Consider the following 27,312-nt stretch of genomic DNA (forward strand, 5'->3'; position numbering starts at 1 on the left):
ACAGACAAAGGGCCCTGCTCTCATGGAGCTCACATTCTAGTGGGAGAGGCAGACAATAATCAAGTAAACTGATAAACAATTAGATAAATGTTATGGGAAAATAAAAACAGGGCTAAAGAGGACTGATTGGAGGAGATGGCACCACTTTAGAGTTGGTGATAAGAGAAAATGATATTTGAGCTGAAACCTGAACAAATTAATCTCTGTGGTAACAAATTAATCTCTAAATCTCAGAGATTTAACACAACAAAGATTTATTTCATTGACCATGCAAAGTCTAAGTCAGACAACTCTCCTAGTCTGCTGTCCTCCATGCAGTGATTCGGTGATTCAGGCTGCTTCTATGTCAACAAAAGGCTTCCAGAATCACCACCATGGCAGGGAGTGAGAGCCAGGGAGTCCTGCAAGTGTCCCTCCTCATCCTGGCCTGGAGGTGATTCTCCTGACCGTTGGCAGCATTAATCTCGTGTCCCCTACTAACTGTAAGGGGGCTGGGAAGGGCAGTATTTCTGGGTGCCTGGGACGGAAAGATGAAGCACATATGAATGAGCATTAGAAATCTCTCCCACACCAGCTGGATGGTGACGGAAGAACATTCCAGGCAGAAGGAATAGAAAGAGCAAAAAACACACACAGTAACTAATTCGGCATGTTCACAGAACTGGCTGAGACAGAGGGCGAGGGGAGAGTGGCAGACAGGGCCAAAAAGGCAGGCGGGGATGGGTTCAGTTGGCCCTACTGGACGGTGCAGTGTTTAGGTTGTATTCTAAGGACAGTGGATGAGAGTTCTGTATGGGGCATCAGAGAGGTCTGGATCCAAATTCCAGCTTTGCCACCATAGGGTTTAAGCAAGCAGCCTGACATTTCAGAGACTCAGTCTTCTCGGAAGGTGTGCAGACGATTCAGTTATGACCTATGAAGGAAATTCGCCCAGGGTCTGGCACACAAGCACTCAAGAATTAGTGGCAATTATTGGCATTACAGGAACTTCCTTCTTCTCCCCAGATCAGTGGAGGGGAGGGTGCCTGCGGGGTGACAGAGGCATAAACCAGTATAAACACATTCTAGGTCAGCTGCCCGTACCAATTTTCCTGGTTGTGCCGGGACGGTTGAGGATCCAGACCAATCCACGGTCTGTCCTTCCCAATGGATGGAGCCCCATGGACACACCCATCCAAGGGACCCTCAGCAATGACGAGAGTGTGAGGGTGCCCCAGGCTGCGTGAGGCTTCCTTGTGCCATACTCCTCGCTCCAAGTTGTTAAATGTCAGATGAGTGATTGCAGACTGTCAAGCACAAGGCCAAGCAACAGAGGGCTTCCTGGGGCCACCCCCACCCAAGGCACCTGTCCAAAGCCCAGGCTGGCGGTCCCAAGCTCAGCCTCCAGAGCCACACAAACCTAAGTACAAAGCGGGCTCTGTTGCTTTCTAGTTGACAATGCACCCTTTACTTTACCTCTCTGAGTTTCCAGCCCCTTGTATGCAAAATGAGGATGCTCATAAGAGTCCCCACCTATGCAGTGAGGTTTCTATAGCACCAAGCCTGGCATACAGTAAGTGCTCAATAAATGAGAGCTGCTCTATTGGCACCGATCAGCTCTGCCCAGATTAATAATTTTTCACTGCAAAATGCAGAACAGTTTTCCTACTGACTCTCTCCTGTTGAACGAAATTGATGACTTAAGAAGTAAGATGTACCTTTTCCACAGGGACCCAATCAAGATCTTTTTACTCTGCAATTCGGGGAGGAGAGAGAAGGAAGTGCTCTGTACACTTTATTGGATTTTTTTGGTCTTTCCATAGATTGGCACTCATATTTTCAAAAAGGTTAGTCCCCAGGAAGGTGCCAGGGTATCTTCAGGGCGTAGGCCTATGCCTGAAAATCAACATTTACTCAGTGCATGTTCAACAATTTCATTCGGGGCATATGCTCGGTGATTGAATGAACAAATGAATGAATGGATGGATGGGTAGATGAAAGAATAAGTGGACTATATGTCCACTCCAGGGAGTGGCTTAACAGGGAAACAGTCAATGAAAGATTGCTCCACCTTTCCTCCCCAATCAGGCCCTCCCCCACCCTCATGCTCCTGGGTCTCTAACTCCTCCCCCAACCCAGTCATTTCCTGATGTTTCTAGAACACTCCCATGCAAACTTCCCACTCTCATCACCCAGTTCACAGGCACCCTCCAGGCTGCTACACACACATGCACATGCGCACGCATGCACACACTCTCCCCACTGTGGAACTCCAGCATCTCCCCTGACACCCACATCAACTAGCCTGGGGAGAACTGGGAAGACTGAGGAATAAAGCTTCCCTTTGTTCGGAGACAGAAAACATAAGAACATGGCCTGGGAACTGAACAGCTCCATGTGGCGAGGGGACAGCTGGACCTCTAAGCAACCTTCAGACATTCCAATTTGATGGACAGCTCCAAGATTCTTCAAGTCAACAAAGGAATCTGGGTGTCTAGATTCCCAGGCCTGAATCCTCTCCTCTGTGGGTCCCATATTGCGCAGGCCTCAGAAACTCAACTAAAGCTGGTCTAAGCAAAGAGGGGACTTATGTATTGGCTCAGGAACTGGGAAGTCCATGGGTGTTTTAGCTCGGGCTTAGCTGGATCCAGAGTCTCCCATGATGTCATCAGGGCTGTTCACTGTCTCTTGGCACTTCCGCTTCCTTGGCCTTTTCTTAGGTTTTCTCTGTGGAATGAACTAGGCAACCACCAGCCAAAGCCCGTACTGCCTCACAAGACCCCACGTTCCAATGACCCCATGCTTGGGGTTTAATGCTCTGCAATTGCTGTCTTGAAATCCATAATCATTTTATCTTTGAATTTGTGTTTTTTAAGTAAAGTCTGGAACAACGGAGTAAGTGCCAGAGGGTGGATGCTTCCACTCACATGTAGTGACATCTCCTGCCACCTCTCCACCTCCCTGGGACAGGTTCTTGGCCCCCTGATACTCTATCCCCTAGCACCCTGGCCCTGCCTGCCCACCCCCATCCTTGGCACAGGCCTGGGCACAAGCACAGAGACAGTTGGGGTAGGGCATATGTGCCCAGCAGCTTGCAGGGCATGGTGGCAGCCATCGCTGCCCTGGGTCAGCTGCACCACAGCCCATCTGGCAGCCAACCAGAAACCATGTCCAGACATGGGGTGAGCCTCTCACCTCCTATCCAGGTACTGAGACCCTTGGGGCCCACTCCTCTGCTGTGTGTTTAAGTCGGATTATGGCACTCCCCAACTCAGAACTTCCCAGTAGTGTAAATGTTTAAAACTGGTGGTTAGGTGGAGCTCATTTGTAGCATTTGCCAATTTCCATGATGTGTAAATACTCCCACCTTGGCCAATTTCAAGCTACCAATGTGACCTCACTGAATGTGGAGCGGGAAAGAAATGTGCACACTCAGCTTTCACAAGCCAGTGCGAGCGACTCCAGCTCACCACTGCTCCTACCCAGCTCAGCACAAAACGCAAAGTCCTTCCACGGCCCGCAAGGCTCTGTCTGACTGAGCCTGGCTGCCTCTCCCATCACTCACTGCACTCCAGCCTCCTCCTTACCATTCTCCGATGCATCATGGCTGTTCCCACCTCAGGGCCTTATTCTTGCTGTTCCCTCTGCCAAGAATGTTCTCTCAGCTCTCTTCATAGCTAACTCTCTCACTCACTCACGTCTCCGTTCAAATGTCACCCAGACTACTCGCTCCAAAATAATACCTCTCTATCACACTCGCTCTTATCTTTTTTCATAGACTATCGCTGTCTCATGTTTTACTGCATATTTATTTGTTCATTCATCTATCTTCCTCACTAGAATAGAAGCAAATCTCACAAGGTCAGCGAATTCATCGGCTCACTGCTCTGTCCCCAGCACCTAGAGAGAACAGTACTTGGCACACAGTAGGTGCTCAATAAACTTCTGTTATTGGAAGGAACCCACTTCCTGCAGGTCAAGCTGGCACTGGGAAGATAGCTGGGAATGAGCCCTGTCCCTGTCAGTGAAGCAGACGCAAGGAGGCCAGCAAAGGGGGCCCAACTGTTTCCAGGTGGGCCTTGGATGCCAGGATGAGCACTTGGACCTTTATTCTGCTATGGCAGGTGGCATCTCTCAATTGTCAAAAGCAGAGCAGCTCCCACCAGGTCTCTCCCTTTGCTGCCCTGCCTCTCCACCCTTGGGAATGTCCACAAACTCAGCCTACCCAATGCCAAGTCCACGGAGTCAGCCCTGTTTCCATCAAGGGTGCTGCCCAAGCCTGGGGAGAACCTAGAACCATGAAACCTCAGAGCTTGGGACACTGGAAATTTGACCTGCCACCATGGCCCTCCAAGAGGCCCCCAGAGCTCCTGCACTGGAGTTGGGGGAGGGACCACTTAGCACCCAGGGCCCTATCCAGCACCTATTGACCAGTGTTTTCTAGGATAACTACAGGGACAGGGAACTCACTTTTACTCATTCATTCATTCATAGTTCAACATATAGTTACGGGGTACCTACCTACTCTGGGCCAGCCACCGTCAGGCACTGAGGACTCAATGGTGACCATGACAGACTTGCTTCCTGCTCTCACTGAGCTTACATTCTACCGAGAGAGGAGATGATAACCAAGTAAACAAGTCAATAGATAAAATGTCAGATCATGATAAGTGTCACAAAGGCAACTAGAACAGAAGGCAGGATGAAAGACAGTGGGTGTGGAAGAGATTCCCTCAGCAGCAACTCAGAGAAAGCAGGGAGGGCTACTCTGAGGAGATGGCGTCTGACCTGAGCCCTGAACAACCAGAACGAGCCACCGCTCAGCCTGGGCCCCAGGCAGTGCAAGTGGAGGGAACTGCAGGTGCAAAGGCCCTGGGCAGCAACAAGTTTGACATTTTGAAGGACCAGGGAGAAAGCAGGGTGACTGAAGCACAGGGAGCAGGGAAATTAGAAGGGGCCGGAGAGGCCAAGCCATGCAATAGAGTCTTCTGTTCACAGTGAGAAGCCACTTGGAAGATCTGATGGGATTTACCTCCAAGCAGCTCAGGGTAGAGCCCAGCTACAGAGGGCAGAATGGAACCAGGAAACCAGAGAGGAGACAGCCACAGTCTCTCACTGGTCCAGTGAGAGCCAATGGTGGCTGAGACTGAGCTGGCCGCAGTGCAGGTGAGGGAGGCATGGACAGATTTGGGTTACAATCTGGAGGGAGGCCCAACAGGACCTGCTCATGGGTTAGATTTTGGGGGTGGATTTGGGGCCTCATGGCTGTCCACTGAGGTGGGTGGCCTGGGCCTAGGGGAGACCCAGGGGCCTCTGTGGCCATAACCCAATTTCCACTACTGCAGAGAAGTCTTCCTCTTGCCCAGCTGGAAGTGCCTCATCATGCTGGTTCCACCCTGACTCCACCAGGATAAGTTCGAGACCCTATGCAGCCATGCCCCACCTTCACCACCGTTAAAGTGGGAACATGATGCTGCTTTCTTGGCTTGCTGTGGGGACTCTGTGAGGGGACACGTAAGCATGTCTCGCAGGCTGACACACCAAGAGTCATGCCATCATCCAGAATTGTTATTACTGTCAATGCTATCCTGCCTCTTCCTCATCTTTGTGCCAATCAGTCCGGGCCCTCCTGGAAAGATGCCAGGCCCTGGGAAGAGGTGCCTCTCAGACAGGGCTAGGGTCTGAGGCCAGTCCTGGACAGATGGGCTCTGAAGCAGGAGGAAGAGCAAGGCTCTCAGGCCACCAGAGCGGAGATAGCACAAGGCAACTGGGGCAACCTCAGGCCTCAGGTCGGGCCCCAGGGAGAGGTTGCAGGAGCACAAGCATCAGTGGTAAAGAGACCCAGTGCCTCCCCTAACTAGCCAGTGACCTGATCCACCTGAGCCTTGATTTCCTCCTCTGAGAAATAGGGACATCGTTGGCCCACGGTGAGGATAAGGTGAGACAGTTTTTCAAGCACTTAGCTCAGGGCCAGATGTGCAGCCTGGGCTGAGCCACCAGCTCCAAGGTCTCTGAGAAAACCCCCAGAGTCAGCATGCAGGCAGCTTCCAGGGTTTGGAGCAGCAGGATGAGGCCAGGAATTTGCATGGAGTTGGGAAGTAGCTGCTCCTGAAGGAGCTTGATCAGCCAGGAGGACCCACCAGGCCAGCACAGTCTAGGTTAGAAGCTGGGCCTGGGGTCAGCAGCCAGCAACAGATGACCACCCCAGCTCCAGATGCCCCCTATACCTCAGAGCCTTCCTCTGGGGGCCTCACTGCTGGGGGCTCTCGTCCCATCCACAGGGAAACCTCCCACCCCATCCTCTGCAGTGCCCACAGCTCCCCACATGCCTTCACGTGTCCTCCTGAAACCTCCAGCAGGGAGAGAACCACATCTGCCTCCTCCCTCATCCCAGGCACTCCTCAGAGCTTTGCACAGGGCAAGTGCTCAGTAAATGTTCACTGGATGGAGTCATGACCATTACTGAGCTCAGTGGTTAGAATGTCTGTGTCGAGGCCTGATGGCCTGGGTTTGAACACCACTCACCAAGGAAGTCCTTACTCCTCTGTGCCTCAGTCTCCCCACACCCACCCAATAGTGTGGCACATGGAATAGTGCCGGCAAAGACCTGTGCTGAGTGATTCCATTCAACAGCTCGTACAACCACCCCCATAAGGCCATGCTTATTTACCCCATTTATACACAAGGAAGCTGAGGCTCAGAGGGATTAAGTAATGGCTCAAGGTCACACAGTGGCAAGTGCAAGAGCTGATTCCAGAGCCCACGCACACCCTGACCACTATACTCCCCACCCCTTGTAGAGGTTAGGAGTTGGCTCTAGAAGGATCTGTGAAGTCCAGAAGCCAAGGCACCAGAGCCAACTCGAATCTCCCCAAGCAGAGGTCTGAGCAAGCTGGTCCGCCTGCGGCCTTCCTGCCTGGCAATCCCGCCTGAGGCTGGATTCCATTCGCCACCTGAGAGTGAGGCGTCGGCACTTTGCCTGCCTTTGCAATCTCCCTTTTGAAAAGGCCCAAATTAGTCTTAAGCAAAGAAGGAGGGTAAAGGGATTTGTCCACACGCAGACTGAGATCTCTCTCTAGAGGTCAGCAAAGGTCCAGCTAGAGAGGGTGGCTACAGACAAAAAGGAGAGCATTGAGACTAGAATCAGGGACACGGCCACTGCCCTGCAGGAGGGAAGCACCTCATAGAGCTCTGACTGGGTGTCAGGCACTGTGGTCAGTCTGTCTCATCACCACAGATCTGGATTGTCATCCACATGCACACAGAAGTGAACTGAGGCTCAGAGAGGGGAAGACCCTTTACTCAAGATTGCACAGGTCTGTTTGATTCCTGGGTGTTGTCCCGGGTGTCCCTGGTGCTGTGCATGGTGCTCTCGATGCCACGTGCTTGGGGAGAACACGGACTGGACCTACCATGGGCTCTGCAACTTTGCTGGGACTCAGCAAATGTCATACACTCAGCAGTGTCATAGCATTTGTCCCTTAGTTTATAACCACCACGACCATCATCATCTCCAATCCAGGCCACAGGCAGAAGAGAGAGCACCTCAACTCTGGAATTGAATTCTGGATCCAACTCATGTCTGCCAGGTCCTGAGAGCAGGGGCTGGGTCCCAGGGCCACCACCAGGCAGGAAGGCTGCAGATGCCCACCAGGGAACTGCTAGCTTGCCTAACCCTCAACTCTACCCAGTCCAAAGGCTCCATGAGGAATCCGGGCTGACTCCCCTCAATGGGTCCAGCCCAGACAGACTCTTAAATACTGTTCCCCCAACAGCTCTCCACACCCTGAAGCCCCCAGCCCCACCTGCCTGCTCCCTCTCAGGGGGTCTCTGGGCCAAACCACCTGCCAAGAATTCACCTGCCCTTCCTTTACACTGATAGACAAGGGTGCTTCAAAAAGTTTGTGGAAAAGTGGAATTAAAAGATAACACAAATCTTTCTATGAACTTTTTCAAGTCCCCTCGTATCTGAGCATCTCCCCCTTCTCCTTTCTCTCCTCCTGCGTGTAGGGACAAATCCTCTCCTCCCTGCCAGAGGCAGACCACTCTCCAGTGCTCTTTAGGGGTAAAACTTTTTTAATCAGTTTCCTTTTTTTTTTTTTCTTATTACAAAAGTATTATGTGGACACTGTGGAAAGATTAAAAAATCAAATATGAAAAACAAAAAGTTAAAACTTACCCACAATTAGGGCCGGCCCGTGGCTCACTCGGTAGAGTGCGGTGCTGATAACACCAAGGCCACAGGTTCTGATCCTATATAGGTGATGGCCGGTTTGCTCACTGGCTGAGCGTGGTGCTGACAACACCAAGGCCACAGGTTCTGATCCTATATAGGTGATGGCCGGTTTGCTCACTGGCTGAGCGTGGTGCTGACAACACCAAGCCAAGGGTTGAGATCCCCTTACCAGTCATCTTTTAAAAAATAAAATAAAAAAAATTTTAAAAAACTTACCCACAATCACTTTTTCTTTTGTGTTTCATAATATTTAACATTTTCATAACTATCTTTAGAAGCAGGAAAAGCAATAAGGCATTTCTAAAAAACCCACACATCAGAGCCGGCCCGTGGCTCACTTGGGAGAGCGTGGTGCTGACAACACCAAGTCAAGGGTTAAGATCCCCTTACCGGTCATCTTTTAAAAAAAAAAAAAAAAAAAACCCACATATCCCCACCATCCAGAGATAAACACGTCACTACCTGGTCCTCTGTCAGTGTAGAAGGACAGAGAGATAGACGGATCAAGAATGCAGATTCCTGTTTTTTTACAAAAAGAGATTGTGCTTTACCTACAGTCTTTGTAGCTGCTGTGTCCACTTAACAACTGATCATAAGCATCTTTCCAGAAGAATAAATGGATAAATGCATCACCTGACAGCCCAGCGCATGGCTGCCTCTAGCAATCTCCAACTGTTGGACACAAAGGGTATTTCCAATGTTTCTTTAGGATAAGTCATGCTGGAATATGCTCCAGAGGTAGGGCCCTGTCTGTCTCGTGCACTGCAGCATCCCAGCGCCTGGCACTCATGTTTGCTGAGTGAGTGGGTGAATGCATGCAAGCCTCAGCGAGCAGCCTCCCAGCTCAGCCCCGCCCTGGGTCTCTCAGGCCCTATCCATCCTCAACTCCCTCCCTGGGTCCTCAGCCTGCAGTCATACTCCAGTGCCCCAGGGCCACTCTGATGGTCCACCTACCTGGGGCTCTGCTTTTTCCTCCCTCTGCTTCTCTCTGCCATCGTACCTCACTCTCATTTCTCTGAGCCCAGAAATATGCAGCCCCTGTAGCTGGCGTGTGGTTTGTGCTAAGTGCTCGGAGGTGCAGAGGGAAGGCCATGAAAGCACACCCAGGACGCTCGCTCTGGTCTAGGGCCAGGTAAGACCTCTCAGCTGAGTCCTGAAGAATGCCAGAGGTTCCCCCCATGGGGTAAAGGGTTCTGGAAACAGGGCAAACTTTTCAGTGGCCAGAGAGTTTGAAGAACAGAGAGGCCAGTGAGGCTGGAGCAGGGCCCGGGGGGAGGATCCTGGGGGTCCCTGCTGCTAGGCTCCCCCACCTCACCTGGGATTGGGTCTTAGCAGCCCTGCTAGCCTCCCAATCAGCCAGATCCAACATGTTTACCCAAGAGAGCTCGTCAAACTCAGCACCCCTAGCTGAGCTAAGTATCTGCCCCTACAGCCTGCTCCGTCTCCGGGGGTCCTCCCAGGCACAGAGGGGGCATGCCCAGGGTCACTAAGAACTCCTCATTCTTCCTCAGCACCAAATTCTACCCTGTCTCCCCCTTCCCAGACCAGGGCCTCTCTGCCCTTCATAGGGCCTTCAACATCTCCTACCTGGCCCGAGGCATCAGCCCCATCACTGGCATCCAGCTTCTGATCCAGCACCCAGCCAGCTGCCCATGAGTTTCGCAAGTCCCATTCCGAGTCTCACACACACACACGCACACAGGCACCAGTTAAACATCTTCCCTGGCCTTCCCCAGCTCCCCACCAACTCCTCACTGAATAAATGATTCACATTTCCTGGGTACCTGCTGCGTGCCAGTATCTGCTGGGCCCTGGGTACAGCGGTGAGCAATTTGGCTAGTCCCTGCCCTTCTGGCTCACCTTCTAGCACAGCAGACAGACATTGAACACATCCATTCTGCAGAGTTAAATGCAGCTGGGTCGGGCCGGCCCGTGGCTCACTCGGGAGAGTGCGGTGCTGATAACACCAAGGCCCCGGGTTCGGATCCCATATACGGATGGCCGGTTCGCTCACTGGCTGAGCGTGGTGCTGCCAACACCAAGTCAAGGGTTAAGATCCCCTTACCGGTCATCTTTTAAAAAAATAAATAAATAAATAAATAATAAAAATAAATGCAGCTGGGTCAAGTGTGAAGGCAATGTATGCAGCGCTATAGGCATGTATGGCAGGGGTCTTGGGCCCAAGCCTGGCCTCAAAGCCCTCTGTAGAGCAGCCCCCACCTGCCTTTGCAGCTCCACCTCCCACCACCTGCTCCATCACACCTCTGCTCACGGTGGCCTGTGCCCGTGATCCAGGGCCCCACTCACAGGCCACCTCCTCCACAGAGTTTGCCCCAAGCTCCCCCCAGCATCCATCCGGCCTGCATCCCATTGCCTTCCCCACAGCTGGCCAACCATCTCTGTTTCCCCCTCTAAGTTGGAAGTTTCTCAAAGGCAGGATTTATCTTTGTATTCCCTAAAATGCCTTGTACATAACATGTGCTTAATGCTTCTTGGATTCAAGAAAAACATGTCACCTGACTTGGGCCCAAGTCTTGGGGACACCAAGCCCTCAGCTTTGTTCTCCTTCCAACCCCAACTCCTGCCCAGGGTTTTCCGCCTAGAAGAGGCCTCTTTCCTCTCACCTCCCAGGAGTACAGTGTAGCATCCACCCCTGCCGGCCAGGAAGAAACACAAGCTGCTGAGTTCGACCTGTTCTCTGGCCCAGGATGGTGAGAAGCTACCCTCACCCTCTAGCCCTAGGGACCAGCCCACATACTCAAAGGGTTTTCCTTCAGACCCACTGACCCTCTGAGGATGACAGCAGCATGGCCATCTTTCACTGAGCACAGCATGGGCTGGAGGTGGGAATCCTCCCACATCCCACCTCCCAGGGCCTGAGCGGGCTTCTCACCCTGCCCAGAAGCCCTTGCCCCCGACCTTAGTGCTCCCATTGCTCCCTCTCATTGTTCCCTCTCGGACCATTCCACAGCCCCCTGCCCACCCCTGGGCAGCTGATGGCCTTTACTTCCTTGCAAAAGTAAACTCAGTACAATCCACCAAACTAGCTCCTGCTAGTGCCTTCCCCCTGTGAGAAGGGACAAGCACCCTGCCGCAGCGGCCTGGTGAAGGCCACCTGTGCCTTTTCAAGGGCTTTCTTCAGTCTCCCTTCTCCTGGATGTCCCCAGCATGCTGCTGGAGGCAGGACACAAACAACCCACCTAAACAGACCAGCCTCCAAAAGCCCTCCCTTGACCCCAAGCCCCCACCACTCAACCTGTCTCTGCTCCCGATATCTGCATGAGTCCCGCTCCATATTCCTACTTCCGGCCAGGTAGGCTTGGCTGAGAGGCCTCACCTCCAGGCTGCAGTGAACAGAACTCCTCAAGGCTGTGTGGGCAGGAAGCAAGTGCTCAGGGCAGAGAAGCTGTTTCATGTGTCCCCATGTTTTCATTTCCATTCCCTCCTCAACCCACCCCCAGTGCCACCCCATCCCTCCACTGAAGCAGCGCCCAACAAGGGCACAGATGAGGCCTATGACCTCAGGGTCCCCCACCAGCACCTCATTCTGTCCTCCCACTCGGCCCACTCAGCCCTCTTCTCTACTGCACCCACACTCCTCACACTGCATGACCTCGGTCTGCTGACTCTGCACCCCATTACTTTGCTGGCCACTGCCTGATCCCCTTCAGCAGCCCTAGGCAGCCTACCCAGCTGCATACTCAACACTTCTTTGAAGCTGACGGACATCTCCCACCCTTAGTCTTCCCCGCCCACATGTGGCATCAAGCTACGCATGCCAAGAACTGAGGTCCTTCTTTCCCTCTCATGCCTCCCTTCCTGCAAATACAGCCCAAATCGACCACTTCTCACCACCCCTTCTGAACCCTATCCAGGCCACTGTTCTTGGGCCCACACGCAGTTACAGCCTCCCAAATGGCCCCTACAGCCTCCCAAATGGCCCCAGCTCCCCTCTTGTCCCACCCACCTCATGCACAAAACCCTCCAGCAGTTTCCCACAGAACACTCTTAAAACTAAACTCCAATCTCCTCAGCAGAGTCTGAAAGGCCCTGCTGCCTAGAAGCCAGGCCTCCTTGGCCACCTCAGGGTCCCTGGGCCCTGCCCCCTGGGCCTACAGCTCTCCCCACAGCCCTCTCCAGGGCTGCTCTTCCTCTTTGGAGTCTCAGCTCACCCATCCTTCAAGGTCTTTCCTGACCCATCTAGCTCAAGTAACCCCCTTGAACCCCTGTCAACGTCCTAATTAATTGCTGTTATTTTCCTCATGATACACACCAGCACCTAACATTATTTTTGGATTTAGTGCTGTCATGAGGAATATGCAGCCACTATTTGTGAAATGGATTAATCCTTGTGAGCCATGATGTAGTATCATTGTGCCCATTTTTCAGATGAGGAAGCCAAGGCTCAAAGAGATATAGTCAACCATCAGGGTCTCCTAGTTAGTAAGCAGCACTCCTTGGGTTTGAACTCAGGAGGGCCTGACTCCAGAGGCAGGGCTCTCAGCCACCATGCTCCACTGGAAGAGGTGCAAGGTGACCTGGGGCTGAGGCTCTTCTATCGCCCTGTGTGATGCTTCCAAGGCCAGGAGAAAGGCCAAGGGCTCTTATTTTCCAAACAGGAGTGTCTAAGTGTCTAACAGAGGAAGTCTCCAGGCACAGCAGCCCCAGAGATGCTCAACTCCAACACAAGGGGGAAAGAAGGGAATGGAGCAGGGAGAATAGAGGGCCACCACCTTCAAAACTGCAGGTGTTTGTCTCACTGCCAAGTCCCATCCAAAGGCTCCTCTGGGCTAGCTTAGGGCTAACCCAGGAGTCCAGAGGGGCTGCATTCATCCAGAACAGCTGCAGTGACCATGAGGCACTTGCTGGGCACCAGGCCCTGGACTGAGGGCTTCATATCCATTGTCCACTCCTGGCAGTCACTCTGTGATTGTCCCAATTTTATATAGACAAGGAAGCTGGGGTTCAGAGATTCAATAATTTATCCACAACCTTGCAGCAGTTGGGTGGGGGGTGGGGGATAGCTGGGATTTGAGCCCAGATTTCTGCTCCAGAGTCTGTTGTCACACATCCCACTGTCCAGGAAAGGCTTGACCCAAGCTGAAAAAGCTCAATCCCAGATACGGTGGCCTGAGGGAAGGGGACCTGATAAGAGAACAAATAGTCGTGCAGAGATGCAACAAGCATGTGGCATGAAAAGACAAGCCTCACACAGGTGACAGGTGCAAAACAGAGGCTTTAATCTGAACAGCAATGAAGGCGCGAGGGGCTAAGGGGCTCACAGGGGCACAGGAGGAGCCAGGAAGGCAGAGATCTGGCCTTGGAAGGGAGGCGGTGCTAGGCCTCTCCTGGGAAACTGTGACTCTTGTGGCTCCTGTCCCAGCCCCTGTCCAGACCATGCAAGCCCTGTGCTGTGCTTCTCGGTGCCCCGGCCTTCCCAAAGGGTACGTGCACCCAGATTCGGGAAGGGGTAGTGGAGAGGGCAGGCCTGAGCATAGACAGGGGGCAGCATGCAGGAGCCAGGCCCAGGAACAACCCTAGGAGAAAACTTGGCAATTGGCATGCTGCTGCCAGCACCCATTGCCCCTCAGTGGGCCTGCCCAGCCTCAGAGCCAATGCCTGGGCTTAGGAGGCCATCACTTATCTCATCCCATAAAGTCAACGGGCAAGTTCAGGGAGGTGGGAGGACAAGGGTGTGGAGCTGCTGCGTCCTGATCCCTCCCACAGCCCAAGGGAACAGAGCAGCAGGGCCAAGGGGCCTCGGGTGAAGCACGGAGTAGCGAGGAGGTAGCACAAGGGGCCGAGCATAAGGCTGCCAACAGGAATCCAGGCTCTCCACAGAAACAACAGGCCCCAAACCCCTCCCCGAGTCTCTGCCACCCCTCTCCCTGTCAAGGATAGTTCAGGAAAGACAGGCCTCACCCAATCAGCCAGGCCCTCCAAGAAGCCCAGCACCTACGCAAAGGGCAGCTGCCATAATTAGGCTACCCTTGAGGAGGGGGAGAGGTGTGGCTATAGCCAGGAAACCCAGCAAAGCCAAGGGCCAGAGAACAGAAAGCCAGGATGGGGCTCTGTACACAGGCGCCCTCAGGCCCAAGGGGCATCTATGAGAAGGAACCTGGGAGGGTCAGCAGCCAGAACAGCTAAGGTTTCTCCACTACCCCATCCCCACCCCACAGCTGCCCAGCTGGCCACCAGCCTCTGCCTCAGCCTTCAGTCCTAAAGCACACAGACACCCACCCAAACATGGCTTGGGAAACTGACCCACCCCTGCGAGGAGCAACCGCTTTAACCCCTAGAAAGGCATTGGGAGATAGTAAGGGAAAGTAATGGAAACGGCAAAATACCTCCTCTCCCCCACAGTGCTGCAGAACAGCCCCTGGTCTCAAACCGAGAGTGGATGGGAGAGAAGGGATGTGAGGGAGGTCCAGAACAGAATGGGGGGCCCAGAGACCAATCCCAGTCCCTCTCTTCTTGCCCATCCACCACAGAGGAGGTCAGCAAACTGACCACACTTTGGTCACTTCTCCCAACTTGGGTCCTCAGCCTTATGCTGTGAGCACCCGCTCAACCCCACACTTACCACCCCACCCCAGTAAACAGCTTCTCATCAAACAGAAAGAACAGAGAGGGGGCAGGCAGGACCGTGCTGGAGTGGGGGGGCAGGCACAGGAACTGCAGCCAGGGTGGCTCTGGCTACTCAGCCCCTCCTAGCCCGACGTGACAGGATGGATGGGCAGCAGACTCCCGAACTTGAAATGCTGGATCACAGGGAACTTCTCCAGGCACTGTGAGGAAGGACGGGGAAGAGCGGGCATGAGGCTGTGCTGCACCCCCACCAAGGACCCTACCAACAACAGAAGCACAGACGACAGCACCTCCCAGGAGGTGTCCAACCAAGGTCCAGGAAGTGGCCCAGTCTGAGCAGTCCCCAGGCCTTCAGGAAAAGGTGAGGCTTCCTACCAAAAACCTGACTTTTCTGTTCCCCTTACCACCTCCCATCCAAAGACCCCCACTCCATAACAATCAGACCCACCAAATAATGAGAGCGGGAGAGAAAGAGAGAAAGAGAAAGAGAGAGAAAGAGAATGAAGACAGTCCAGCCCCAAAGAGAGGGAGAGAGGGAGAGAAGGCAGTCCAGCAACACAAAGCAGAAGCCAAGAAGAGAGGCAGCCAAATGACATCACTTGGCCCAGAAGAGGAGGTTGGGGATCAGAGCTGAAAAGAACCCTCCTGATCATTGGGGACACCCCTAGCCCACGTCCTGGTCATGGAGAAGAGATGGGGACATTTGAACACAAGCCTGAGAAGAGGCCAAGGCCGGTTTTCTCCAGTGTTCAGTTCTCTGGGCTGAAAAAGGCATCTTGGCACTTCAGAGTAAGACAATAAGAACCAGCTGACATCCCCCTCCCCCTAAGCAATTCCCAGCAGCCCTGTGTGGGGGGCAGGGAAAAAGAGCCCTGAACAGGAGGATGGCTGACTCTTTGAGCCCAGCCCAGCCAGCCCAGGACATTAGTAGAGGAGGGAAGATGGAGAAATCCACAGGACCTGCCACAGAGGCTGGCCTCGTCTACAGGCAGCTCAAGCCCAGGCCTACAGCCCTCTGCCCTGGCCCAATCCGGGCCCCAGCATCCAGCCTCCCTGCGCCCACCCTGCTGTACCTACCACATCAGCCCTGGTCACTAGCTAGCTCTCACAGGCAGCAGCAGCTCTGGGTGTGTTAGGATCAGGTCTGCCAAGCTGGCCCAGGGCCTCCTCCCACACCTTTGCCCACAGAAACAACCAGAGTGTGCTGGGCACCTCCTGGCTGGAGTGGAACATGGCCTCAGATTGGAGAGAGCCTCATTCTGTGGCTGTGGTCTCAACCTCCAACTGAGAAGGACAAAGGGCTGCCATGATTGGCCCAGGTTCCCTCACCTCAAAAGCCAGCTGCAGAAACAAGGAGGGAGAGGCACACAAAGAGAGGTGTGGTACATGGGGAAGAGTCCACAAAGCCAAAAGAGGGGCCAGGAGGGCAGTGAAAGAAGGCCAAGGACTAAGCTCAGGTGGGAGCAGAGCCCCAGGCCACAGCCAGGCTCCACGGCTGCCGGCTGCCCTACCGAGAAAGTGGGGAGCAGGCAGCTAGGGGTGGTCCCTGAGGGAGAGGAGGAGCAGCAGCAGATCCAGGCCAGAGGCAAAGGCAGCTGCCAAGGTGCTTATGTCATCGCGGAAGTGGTGGGAATTTGTAAAGGGCCCCCCCAGGGCCCTGGAATTCCAGAAAGGGTCAAAGGTCAACTTGTTTCTAGCTCTAATACAAGAGGAGCTGCAAAGGTAAGAGGGGGCAGGGGCAGAAGTTCTCTCCCTTTGTCCACAGGACCAGGACCGCAAAGTCACAGGAGAGGCAGGAGCTGGGCTAAAGGCAAGAGGCTGCTTGGGTAAAGGAAGTCGAAGGTTCAGGCAGAAAGGAGCCACCGGTCAGGCCACTCTCCCAACAGGGCCATGCAGCTAACTGTGCCCCAGGGGCCCCAGTGTGTAGTGGGCAGAGCAGCAGCTTCCCTCGGAGGTCCCAGTGATTCAAGGGGAAGAAAGGACTCTCCAGGCCTTAACCAGGGCCCTTCTGACAGTTAGCACCAGCATAGTGACGGCCCTCAGGAAAAATGGGCCCTGCCACCACACAAGTCTCCTGAAAGCACTTGGTTCTTCAGTTCAGAAAGGCCTGGACAAGCATCTAGGAGATATGGAGTTGGCCCAAAATCCTGAGGCCGGGCTGGCCAGTTAGCCCAGTTGGTTAAGAGCATGGTGTTGGTAACACCAAGGTCAAGAGTTCAGATCCCTCTACCGGCCAGCCACAAAAAAAACCAAACAAACAAACAAAAAAACCCTGAGGCCACCTAATACCAGGCCTAGTCAGGCTTTCAGGCTTCTGTGACGCCAACTCTCCTCCAACAGGCAACTTTGGCTGATTGCCCAGGCCTTGCTAACGCCTTTTTAGATTTCAAGAATGGTGGGCCTCTAAGGTCCTTCCTATGGACTGAGAACTGGTCTGAAAAGGCAAGACCTTTCCTTGGACATCTGGGGAGGGAGCATGTAGTCCCATGGACACTCCAAGACCAAAGACTAAGGACTACTTGCTAGTAGCTCATCAGTGATTGCTGAGCATTACAAAAACCTGGTGTTCTTAAACTAAAGTCAGTGAGTTGAGTTTCCAAGTCACCCTACAAAGAAGTCTGGCCCCGCACTGCACCTTGCAGGGCTGCAAGGCTCCACTGCGCCTACGTGCACCCAGAGCTGGAATTTCCCATTTGCAGGAAGGACGCTTTATCTACTAGGGCGTCTCGTCCCGAGTTGGTGATAGTTTTCAGTCGCTGTCCTTGCATTCAACATCCTGTGTTCACAAACCACAGGAACACTGACAACTTTTACACTGCGGACTGCTTGGCTCTTATGTTCTTGCTGCGCCATCACCCTTTTGAAGCTTAATTTGCTCCTCCCTCATCCTCTGTCAGCCTGGAGTTCTTTTGCCTCTGGGGCAGGGGGAAAAGGTCTCTTGTTCTGCCCTTAGGGGACCTGGGTCAAGATAAGTTTAGAGTTACTCAAGAGACCTACAGAAAGGACAGCATTTAAAATTCCAAGCAGAAAGGCAGCCAGAGGCCTGTCTTGACACACAGGAGTAGGGGTTGGGGGCAGGCTGGAGGGGAGCGGTGCACCCTTCACATGCAGAGACAGCCCCCAACAGTGGAGAGGACTTAGCAGTGTGACAAAGTTCCCCAGAAGAACCCACTGTGGGACTGGCGGGGTCTATCAGGAACAATAGGACACCAGAGGGCAGTGACCTGGGTGCTCTCCAGGCTGGGGAGAGCAGCAGTGGAGAGCCCAGGCGGGCGGGCGGCTGCAGCCGGAAGGAGCCTGGGCAGCCCCAGCAAACTCGCCTCTCAGATTAGAGAGGTATGTGGGCTGGAACCTAAACACAGGATGTGAAGTCCAGAGGAAGGGGACCCAGAGAGGGAGGGGGCGGAAGGGAGAGAAGGGAACAGACCCGGTCAGTTCAAGCACCATTAACCCCTTCAGGGCCAGGCCAAGGGAGCCAGGCCAACTGGAAGCATTTGCACTACCAGAGCACGCTAGCCCTCTAACACCCTTCCCCATTGTCCCACCTCTGCTTATAGAGTCAAGAAGGCTCTGGGTATAATGAAGCAGACCTGGAGCACCCCTCCCAGAAGAGAAGGATGGCCAAGAGTCAAGAGACAGGCACTGACAGGACAATATCCGAGACCATGAACGAGTTGCCAGGACCAGCCAGAGAATAAAAATAAGGGACTTTGGTGACCCATGGCTCCAAGTAAAGGACTTCACATCCAGACCCTTTCCTGGCCAAGGCCAAACAGTTCCAGGATTAGTCTGTCCAAGGTGTGAGAGGAGCTAGTGGAAGAGATAGAGTAGAAAGAAAATGTCTCCTCCCTATTTGCAAGAGAAAAAGCCACCTCCTTGGCTGGGAGAATAGTGCCAAGGAAGAGGAGGGGATAGGAGACACCCTTTGAAGCTGAAGGGCAGCTGCATCCCAGCAGGGGGAGCTCCAGGAAACCACAGCCTCTCCCAGCCTCTCTGATCTGAGTGCAGAGACCACTTGCATCAAAATCACCCAAAGTGGTCACTAAAAATGCCAGTCCCCAGCCTCCCCCCAGCCCTCCTTCCCATCCACCCAGCAATCATACACATTGAAGTCTGAGAGCACCATTTTGGATGATGCCTCCAAAGGCTAAAACTTCCCAAGCATGCTTTCATTTCATGTTCCATGGGAGAGACAGATTCAGGTTGCCTGAGATATGAGGGGCCTTTGGCCATCAACAGGTGGGAAGAAAGTCATCCTTCCCCTCTTGCAGTCTTGCCTCAGCCTCCAAGCTAATCAGGATAGAGCTGGGCTCAGTCCAGTGCTTTTCTGACTACCCATGCCCCAGACAGGAGATTCATTTGGAGGTCCCAAGTGTCAGAGGGGTACGCCTAAGACTCAGAGCAAAACAGTGGGATAGGGGGAGCAGCAGCCCCAGGACCCACATCTTCTGCTTTGTCCCTAGCCCCAAGACCAAGTGTGGCAGCAGGGGAGGGCACGCTGGCCAGCCCCCACTCACCTCGGCCTTATACATGCGGATGAGACCCTGGTTCACTTTGGACCAGGAGGGGACAGCACTGATGTTCCATAGCTGGTTGGAGTGCTCTGCAAACGGGCCCGTCTTCATCTGGAAAAGAAAGTACACAAGCTGGAGAGGTGGTGGCTGCCTAGGAGCTCATTCCTGCTCTCCCCTGCAGCAGGGTCACACTCACACACACAGGTGTGCACTTAAGGACCAAGCCACAGCAACTGCCAGTGGGGCACACACACAAACAAGCACACATAAATGTCAGAGACGGGGATTCCCTTGGCTTTAAGGCTTGCTGGGAAAATATAACCTCCCTGAACCACCCACCAGTCACCCCTCTTTCTCCCACAGCCAAGAAAAGGGGCCTAATTCCTACCACCCAGCAAATTCAGCAGCCACAGAAAAATAAAATCTCTACCCAAGCTCCTGGTGAGGCTCCCGCCAACTCCTTCAGAGCCACAGAGCATCTCTCCAGCTCAAGGACTCTTTCCCATTTAGATAAACAGCAGCAGCAGCCTGGACCCCAACCCTCCAGGCCCACCCCTTTCCTCTGACCCCTCCCCCACCAACACCCCATAGGGCATTTGGTCTGCACTTGCCACAGGCAGAGCTAGAAGAACAGAGGAAAGGGTCAGTTTGGGGAAGGCCAAGGTGGTATGACCAAACCCAGGCATGACCTGCACAACAGGCAGAGGCAGAGAAGAGAGGGCATGACATGAGGCAGAGGGCACCTGCAACAGATTCAGGAGGAAGGTCTATTTAGAAAACCAGGGCCGAGCCCGTGGCGCACTCGGGAGAGTGCAGCGCTGGGAGCGCGGCGACGCTCCCGCCGCGGGTTCGGATCCCATATAGGAATGGCCGGTTCACTCACTGGCTGAGTGCCGGTCACGAAAAAGACAAAAAAAAAAAAAAAAAAAAAAAAAAAGAAAACCAGCCTGGCCCGGCCAGTAGGTAAGGAACGGATGGCAACCATGACAGCAAGAACAGGAAGGAGCAAGGACAGCTCCATTCCTGGCCCCTCCTCTTGCCGAAGAGTCTAACTCTCCAGAAAGGAAGAGAAAAATTCTGCAGCAAGCCCAGTGAAGTTCCCATGACATCAGAAACCACAGCACTGAGAGAGGAAAGCTTGCGTGCCTGAGTATATCCCTCGGACACCAAGAGGCCAACACATCTGCATTTGTTAACCAAGCTGCTCACAATCCCCTCAATGTTCCCCCAGTGTGTACATGCTGGGTGAACAGGGCTCAGCACCCTGGGCCCCAGGCTGCAGAAGACTGAAAAGCAAAGAGGCCGAGTCTGGCAAAGAAGCACAGATTTGGACCCTAAGTGAGTTGAAGGCTCTAGAACAAGCTGCACATGGTGGCATGAGGTGAGGGCGGGAGAGTGACAGTGGACTGGGCTGTCCCAGGGAGAAAGGATAAACCTGAAACTCTCTCCATATTGGGGAATCATAACCACAAAGGCCCTCAGGAGCACAGAGGGACCCCACGCTTCAGCTATGGGCTGCTGCCAGGTGACCCACTCCTTCAGGGCTCTTACCTCTACAGTAAGGGCAACTCCAACATGCTTTTAAGATTTAAATTTAAAAAGCCACCATTTTATCTGTCACCTCTCTCCCCTGGCCCAAGTCCTCAAAAAGCCCACCTCAACACCCAGGTTCAGTAGCAAGGACAACAGACTCCTCCTTCCCCTCCTCTCCCAGACTCTCCAGCAGCAGGCCAGAGCACATGGCACTAAACAGACAAAACCCACCCTGGTCCCTACAGGGCTTTTCCTGGGCCATTCCCTTCACCCAAAATCATCCAAGGCTCCCTCCTCTGCCCCCAGCCCACATGGGCCTCACTTTTACTGAGCTTTGTTTCAACTGTCCCACTCAGTCAGACTCTACTCCCAAACTCTCCCCCTGCCCTTCACCCCACCCCTTCCCTGGGCACTGCAGGTTCCAGCCCTGTGCTGCCTTCCAGGCCCCTGGGAAGCTCAGAGATCACTGGAGCCATCGAACCAGTTTCTCTCTCTCTTGACAAGGCCCTGTGAGCAAACCACCCAGGAGACATCCTGCTGGCTTTGTGTGACAGCAGCAGCTCCAGGGCCTGCTCAACAAGGGCTCCAAGGCAAAGGTAGGCAGATGGATACTGGGAAACCAGAGGCTCTACTTCCCGGGCTAGCCTCTCCAACCAAGGCACCGGACAGGTTCCCAAAAGGCCTCTTGCCTGCTGGCAGAGCTAGGATGAGGCCCGTTGCTCAGAGCCCCAGTGGCCCTGGGCCCCCACTGGTGGTAAGGCCATTGATTCTGTTTCTCTTGAGGGGCTGCAACCCCACCCCCAGGCCTTCAAGCTCCAAGGTCTCCTGAAGTCCTTTGCAAGGAGACTGCAACTCTGGGAAAGGAAAACAGATGAGAGGGGAAAAGGGAATCAGGGGTAAGAAGACAAAAAAAAAAAAAAAATTAGCTCATTCTAGCCACAAAGGGAGAAGAGAAAGAGCGAGAACGAGCAAGCAAGCTGCAGTCCCGCAGTGACCCCAGGGGAATCGTGTGAGTCAGAGCAGCCATATTGAGCAGGAAATTACTCACAGACGCTGCGTTCCTGCCTCTCCACTCCCCAGAGAATCGGCCTTTTGTAAATGGTTCCTCTGTCAGTAACTGAGGGGGATGGGCGGGGGGTAGGGGAGGCTCTGCACAGCACCTTCCTGTCAGCTCCTTCCCTTCCAGCTGAAATCTGATCCCTCCCTTCCCAAAACTCCAAATTTAGAAGCCAGATTGAAACTGAAATTCTTTTCCAGCCTGCCTTGGGCTCTTAAAGGCGCCAGGACTGCATTTCCCAAAGCAGCAGAAGCTTTACAAGGTGGGATCCCTCATCCAGAAGCCTGGGGCTACCAGGGCAGTCCTGGAATGAGACCTGGGGAGAGCAGCCTGGTTCTATTCCCAACTTCTTGATGCTTCATTTAATTTCCTAGTCGCACCCTGAGAAACCTCTCTCCTTTTCCACAGATCATGTCCTCCAATCTTCTCCTGCTCAAGATACTGCTGCTCCTCCTCGACCCTCTGAAGGCCTCCGCTGCTCCACAAAACGGCCACTGGGAGTTCCAGGTTTGGGCTGAGGGCTTCAACCCTCCCAACCCCCCTACTCGCTTCCTCCTTAATTCTTCCCTTTTTTATCCAACAAACCAAACCACTGTTGATCTGTATTTTGATGCCTGCAGGCCAGCTACTGGCTGGGGCTCCTGTGGTTCCTGGGAACAATCTTATGCTTCTGTCCATAAATATCTATGTTGGAAACATAAACAAACGGGCAGCTGTATTAATTCGGCAGAGGGCTACTGCCCTTACTGGAGCTGTCCTCACGATCATACCTCCTCTGCAAACTCCCCCCTAGAACTGCTTAGGCCCTCTGGGTCTTCATGCTCCTCTGGAAGTTGCAATCCAGTCAAGTACCACATTACGGATCCTGGTAACTCTTTATGGCTTTCTGGGGCCTCAGCAGGCATAAGAATTGATGGCACCGGAAAAGACCCCTATGGCCTTATAAAGGTCCAAAAGGTTTGGATCCCTGGTCCCCCCTTCCACACCCAGAAACAAACCCAGAGCCGATCTTTTATTTCCACATACACAAGACATCCTCAGCGCTACCCACTCTCTATTAAACTCCACTAACCCCTCCCTTGCACAAGACTGCTGGCTATGTTTAACCGTTGGTATGCCTCTACCTACTGCCATTCCTATGTTCAATGCCTCATATATCCCCTTTAGTGAAACTGCCAATTGCTCACTATCATACCCCTTCAGAGTACAGCCCTCGGGTTTCAATCTCTCTGATTGCCTCCAGGGACCTTCACAAAATAATTTCTATGACGTTGATGTCGGATCTGTCACCTTTTCCCACTGTCATTCCATAACTAACATTTCCACCCCCATCTGCCCTTCTCCAGGACAGGTATTTATTTGTTGAGACAACTTTGCCCATACCTTTCTCCCTATTAATTGGACAGGCCTCTGCGTTCCAGCGACCCTTCTCCCTGACATTTCTATCATCCCCGGAGATGAGCCCGTCCTTCTTCCTAGCCTTGACCTTATAACAGGACGCCACCAGCGTGCTCTCCAAGTCATTCCCTTGCTTATAGGCTTGGGGATTACAACCGCTGTGGCCTCCGGCGGGGCGGGGATAGGGGTCGCTGTTGACACCTATAATAAATTATCTCGTCAGTTAATTGATGATGTTCAAACCCTCTCTGGAACTGTTAATGATTTACAAGATCAAATTGATTCTTTAGCTGAGGTAGTTTTACAAAATCGCAGAGGGTTAGACCTATTAACTGCAGAACAGGGAGGGATCTGTTTAGCTTTACAGGAACGGTGCTGTTTCTATGCCAACAAGTCTGGCATTGTCCGAGACAAAATCAAGAAATTACAAGAAGACCTCATCAAGCGAAGAAAAGAATTGTTCGAAAACCCGCTCTGGACTGGACTTAATGGACTCCTCCCTTACCTCCTCCCTGTCTTGGGCCCCCTTCTTTGCCTCCTTTTACTTATAACCTTCGGTCCCTGGGCGTTTCGCCATCTCACCAACCTAATTAAGAAACAAGTTGATGCCGTCCTTTCTAAACCTATCCAAATTCATTACCAACGGCTGGCATCAAAGGACGCGGGAGAAGACTACTATGGCTCCCTCCCTACGGGGACGACATGATAACCAGAGGCATGTCTACCCTCTCCCTTTAGGGAGAACAGGGTATGAGCACCGGGGTGAGTGTAAAACAAAGTATTACAAGGGAAGCTCACAGAACTCCGACCTCCTCTGGGTTTCCCTGTGAGCACGCCTGGCTTGCATAGGGGTTGGTATCTAATCTATCAAAAATCAATTTCGGCTCTGCCCCTCCCCCCAAAAGATACTAAGAGCCAACGATGGTGGATTCAAAAAATCAATCCACGGGGGAGCCAGGCCCCTACTCCCTCGCCCGGTTAATGCTCGCCTTCCCTTCTGTCTTTAAACAGAAAGGGAGGAGATGTCAGGAGCCATTTTAACAATAGTCGCCATTTTTAACAAATAACAGCCATTTTATTTAAGCCTTTCTCTTCCTCCTCAGAAAAGCCCGCGCGCGCCAAGCCAACACCCCTCCCACCTCCTCTTCTCATACCACGCCACTATCATATCACCCCCCTGCTTTTTCGCCTATCATAAGCTGCCACACCCTGTGACAGCCCGCCCCTTCTTCACTATGTATATAAGCAATCGCCTAACAATAAAATTTTGAGGCTTGATCAGAATCTTGTCTTGCCTCCATTCTGTGTGTCTCCTGTCTCTTCCTCTTTTCACCAGCTACAGGTAGTCCTCCTCGAGCCCACGTTCTTACCTGTCCCGCAGGACGGGACAATCCCTAGTGATCCCCAGGTCTCCAGAGGCAACATCGCCCCCTTCCTGACCAAAGAACACAGAACTCCACGCAAGCCTCCAGGTCCCTGAGCCCCAGGGTCCAGGTAAGCTAAGCCGGGTCTCTCACTCACCGACTAGGGGCTGCAAAACTGCTGCTCACTGTTCCAAGGTGGAAGGGGGTGGGTGTGGGGAGCAGCCCAGACACAAGCTCTGGAGACCCAACACAACGTGTGCTGCAATCAGCAACCACACAGATTCGGTCTAGGATAGCCAGGAGGGCCAAAGGGTGCCCTTGCAGTCAGCTCAGCTCTGGGGGCATGCTCCTCCTAACATACATGGTTTAATACATGCCTAAGAGTCTGGACATAAAGTGAAAACCGGCTTTGCAGAGAAGGCTTTGCTAAAAAACCCTATGCCTGCCTCTCTCTTCCCAGTTCCTATTGCCCCCTCATTTAAATTACTAAAACCTCAGTTTAGTGTGCCTCTGGCCCCACCTAGAGGCTACTGTAGAATTTCCTCTAGCAGAAAAACTGAGTCCCAAACTTTGGGAAAGCTTTGGAGTTTTATACTAGCATAACCAACCAACCAATCAAACAAAAATACAAAGTTTGAACATGGAATCAGTTCCCATAATCCCTGAGGGCCTGCCCTGCCTGCCTCCTAGTCAGAATACAGACAAGGACCCAGGGTCCTAGCCAGCCTCCAGGGGGAGCCAGACAGCATAGCCTTTTAGCCCCAAGTAGGAAGCTCAGTGTAGAATCTGCCCCTTCTCCCCACCCTGCTCCTCCAGCTCATCCTGCAGTCTCCCAAGGCTCCGCAGACCCGCGCATTCCACTCCAAAGAGAGCAGTGAGTGACTGGCTTTCAAGCCAGACTGCCCCCGAGTCCTTCCGACCTTGGGTCTGCTACACTGCTGAAGGCAGCAGATCTCTGAGAACGAAATGGTGGCCGCCCAGCCGTCAGTCCCAGCTCCATTTGCTGACTTGGAAAAAATGTGTCATTCCCCTCTGGCCTCTAGAGTTTGGCAGAAGCCTGAGCTGAATACTGACCAGGAAGAGTTTGGAGCAAAGGCTGCTTAACCAGTCTTCTCCCCTCTTCAGGGGGCTCAGAATGGGCAGCCAAAAGGGCATCCCCCACAGGCAGGAATCCATGGGTGTGCCAGGGATATCACCGAGGAAGCAGACATGCATGTGGGCATCAGGAAAAAGAACACGGGCAGGAGCCCTCTCCAAAGAGCAGAGCCAGGGTGCCCTTTGGAAGTTTGGGGTGGAGGGGGAGGTGGTATAGGGCAAGGAGGATGAAAAGTTCCAACACCTCACAGAAGAAAGGCCCTAAGAGCAGTGAATCCCCAGCAGTCACCTGGAAAGTGTGTTTAAATACAGACTTCTGGCTCTTGTCTCTTAGCTAAGATTCTGATTCAGAAAGCTGGGGTGGGGCCCAGGAAGGTACATTTTAACAAACTTCCCAGGGAATCTTGATGAAGTGGTCCAAGGCCGCACTGTGGGGAATCCTGCCTTAGTGGGACAAGAGCTTCTGTTAAAGAACGCTGCCAGGTGGGACAGGGGTTCAGTGACCACCACCACAGGCCTGCTCATTTTCACCTCCAGCACCTTGCTCAGGCCCATGTCCTCAGGCACTGACAGGGACATGTCCCTTCAGCAGACAAGCTGTCTACTCCAGAAAGTACTTCAACTCCTCCAGTGCTTGAATGCTACATAACCACAAGCACATGGCTCCGCAGACCTGGTGGGCCCCACCTGAAAGACGCTGACCGCCCCCCACAATCCCCGCCCACCCTCTCAGACCTGCTGCATCAGTCACCCAATCCAGCCAGTGACTGAGTCTTAGTCCTTTAGCTCAAGAGTCCTATGGGTTTCAGAAGAAACCCCAGATTTGGGTGAGGAGATCCTGGACAGTCAGAAGCTAGCTAAACCTTTCAGGAGAGGCCTAGTGGTGCTTCCTTTTCAATGACCTGCCTCTGGTGCCAGCCTTGCCATCTTCAGACAGCAGCTGTCGCTCCTCTATCCCACTCTAAAGCCACTAGCTTCCATTCATCTGAGCCCCGAGGCAGCCATGGACTTCTCCCTGACCCCTGCCCCTCACCTCAGTGATGAACAGGATGCACTCCAGGAACATGTAGTCCTTGTGGTTCTCATTCACGGCCTTCTCATCCACAAAGTGCCTGGGCTCCAGGTACGGGTGGTCTGGGAAGAGCAAAGAGCCCTGGGGTTCAGAACCAGGCCCGTGGCTCCACCTGGGAACCCAAGGACCACAGTCCTGCCCGTGGCACCCTCAACACGTGACCCTGCAGGAGCAATAAATGGCCTAGTGCATGTATGTATCCTAATGCACTAATCTCAGGCTTTGCCTCTCTCTAGCTAAGTGATCTTGGATGAATGACTTCTGCCCTCCAAGGCTCAGTTTCCTCACCTGGGCAGTGGGGATACGAAAAACACCTCCCCAGGGCTGTTGAGGACCACATGACAATACTCACCATAAGCACAGCACTCAGCATGGTGCCTGGCACAGGAGTTAGTTGGTGGTGGGGGCCCTTATTCTGGCCAAGACCCTTCACAGGGTCACTGAGAAGACTAAGGGAGGGAATCTACCTGAGGTAT

At 53.3% G+C, this 27,312-nt stretch overlaps 1 protein-coding gene across 3 annotated transcripts in view; it reads right to left on the minus strand.

Annotated features, from left to right (window-relative positions):
* Window positions 1-27,312, minus strand: part of PTPA (protein phosphatase 2 phosphatase activator) — a 42,939-nt gene continuing 15,627 nt past the window's right edge. The window contains exons 8-11 of one of the 3 annotated variants that reach the window (XM_063082171.1): window positions 26,798-26,898; window positions 19,321-19,428; window positions 4,501-4,585; window positions 1-517 (exon numbers count right to left, since the gene is read on the minus strand). In XM_063082171.1, the coding sequence (XP_062938241.1) occupies window positions 477-517; window positions 4,501-4,585; window positions 19,321-19,428; window positions 26,798-26,898 (335 nt within the window). In that variant the 3' untranslated portion in view covers window positions 1-476. Of the gene's footprint in view, window positions 1,026-4,500; window positions 4,586-13,431; window positions 15,004-19,320; window positions 19,429-26,797; window positions 26,899-27,312 lie in introns of those variants that run through there. The other 2 variants (XM_063082170.1, XM_063082172.1) reach the window with 2 other exon arrangements.

Source organism: Cynocephalus volans, chromosome 17 (assembly GCF_027409185.1).
Source record: "Cynocephalus volans isolate mCynVol1 chromosome 17, mCynVol1.pri, whole genome shotgun sequence".
Taxonomy (NCBI): Eukaryota; Metazoa; Chordata; class Mammalia; order Dermoptera; family Cynocephalidae; genus Cynocephalus; species Cynocephalus volans.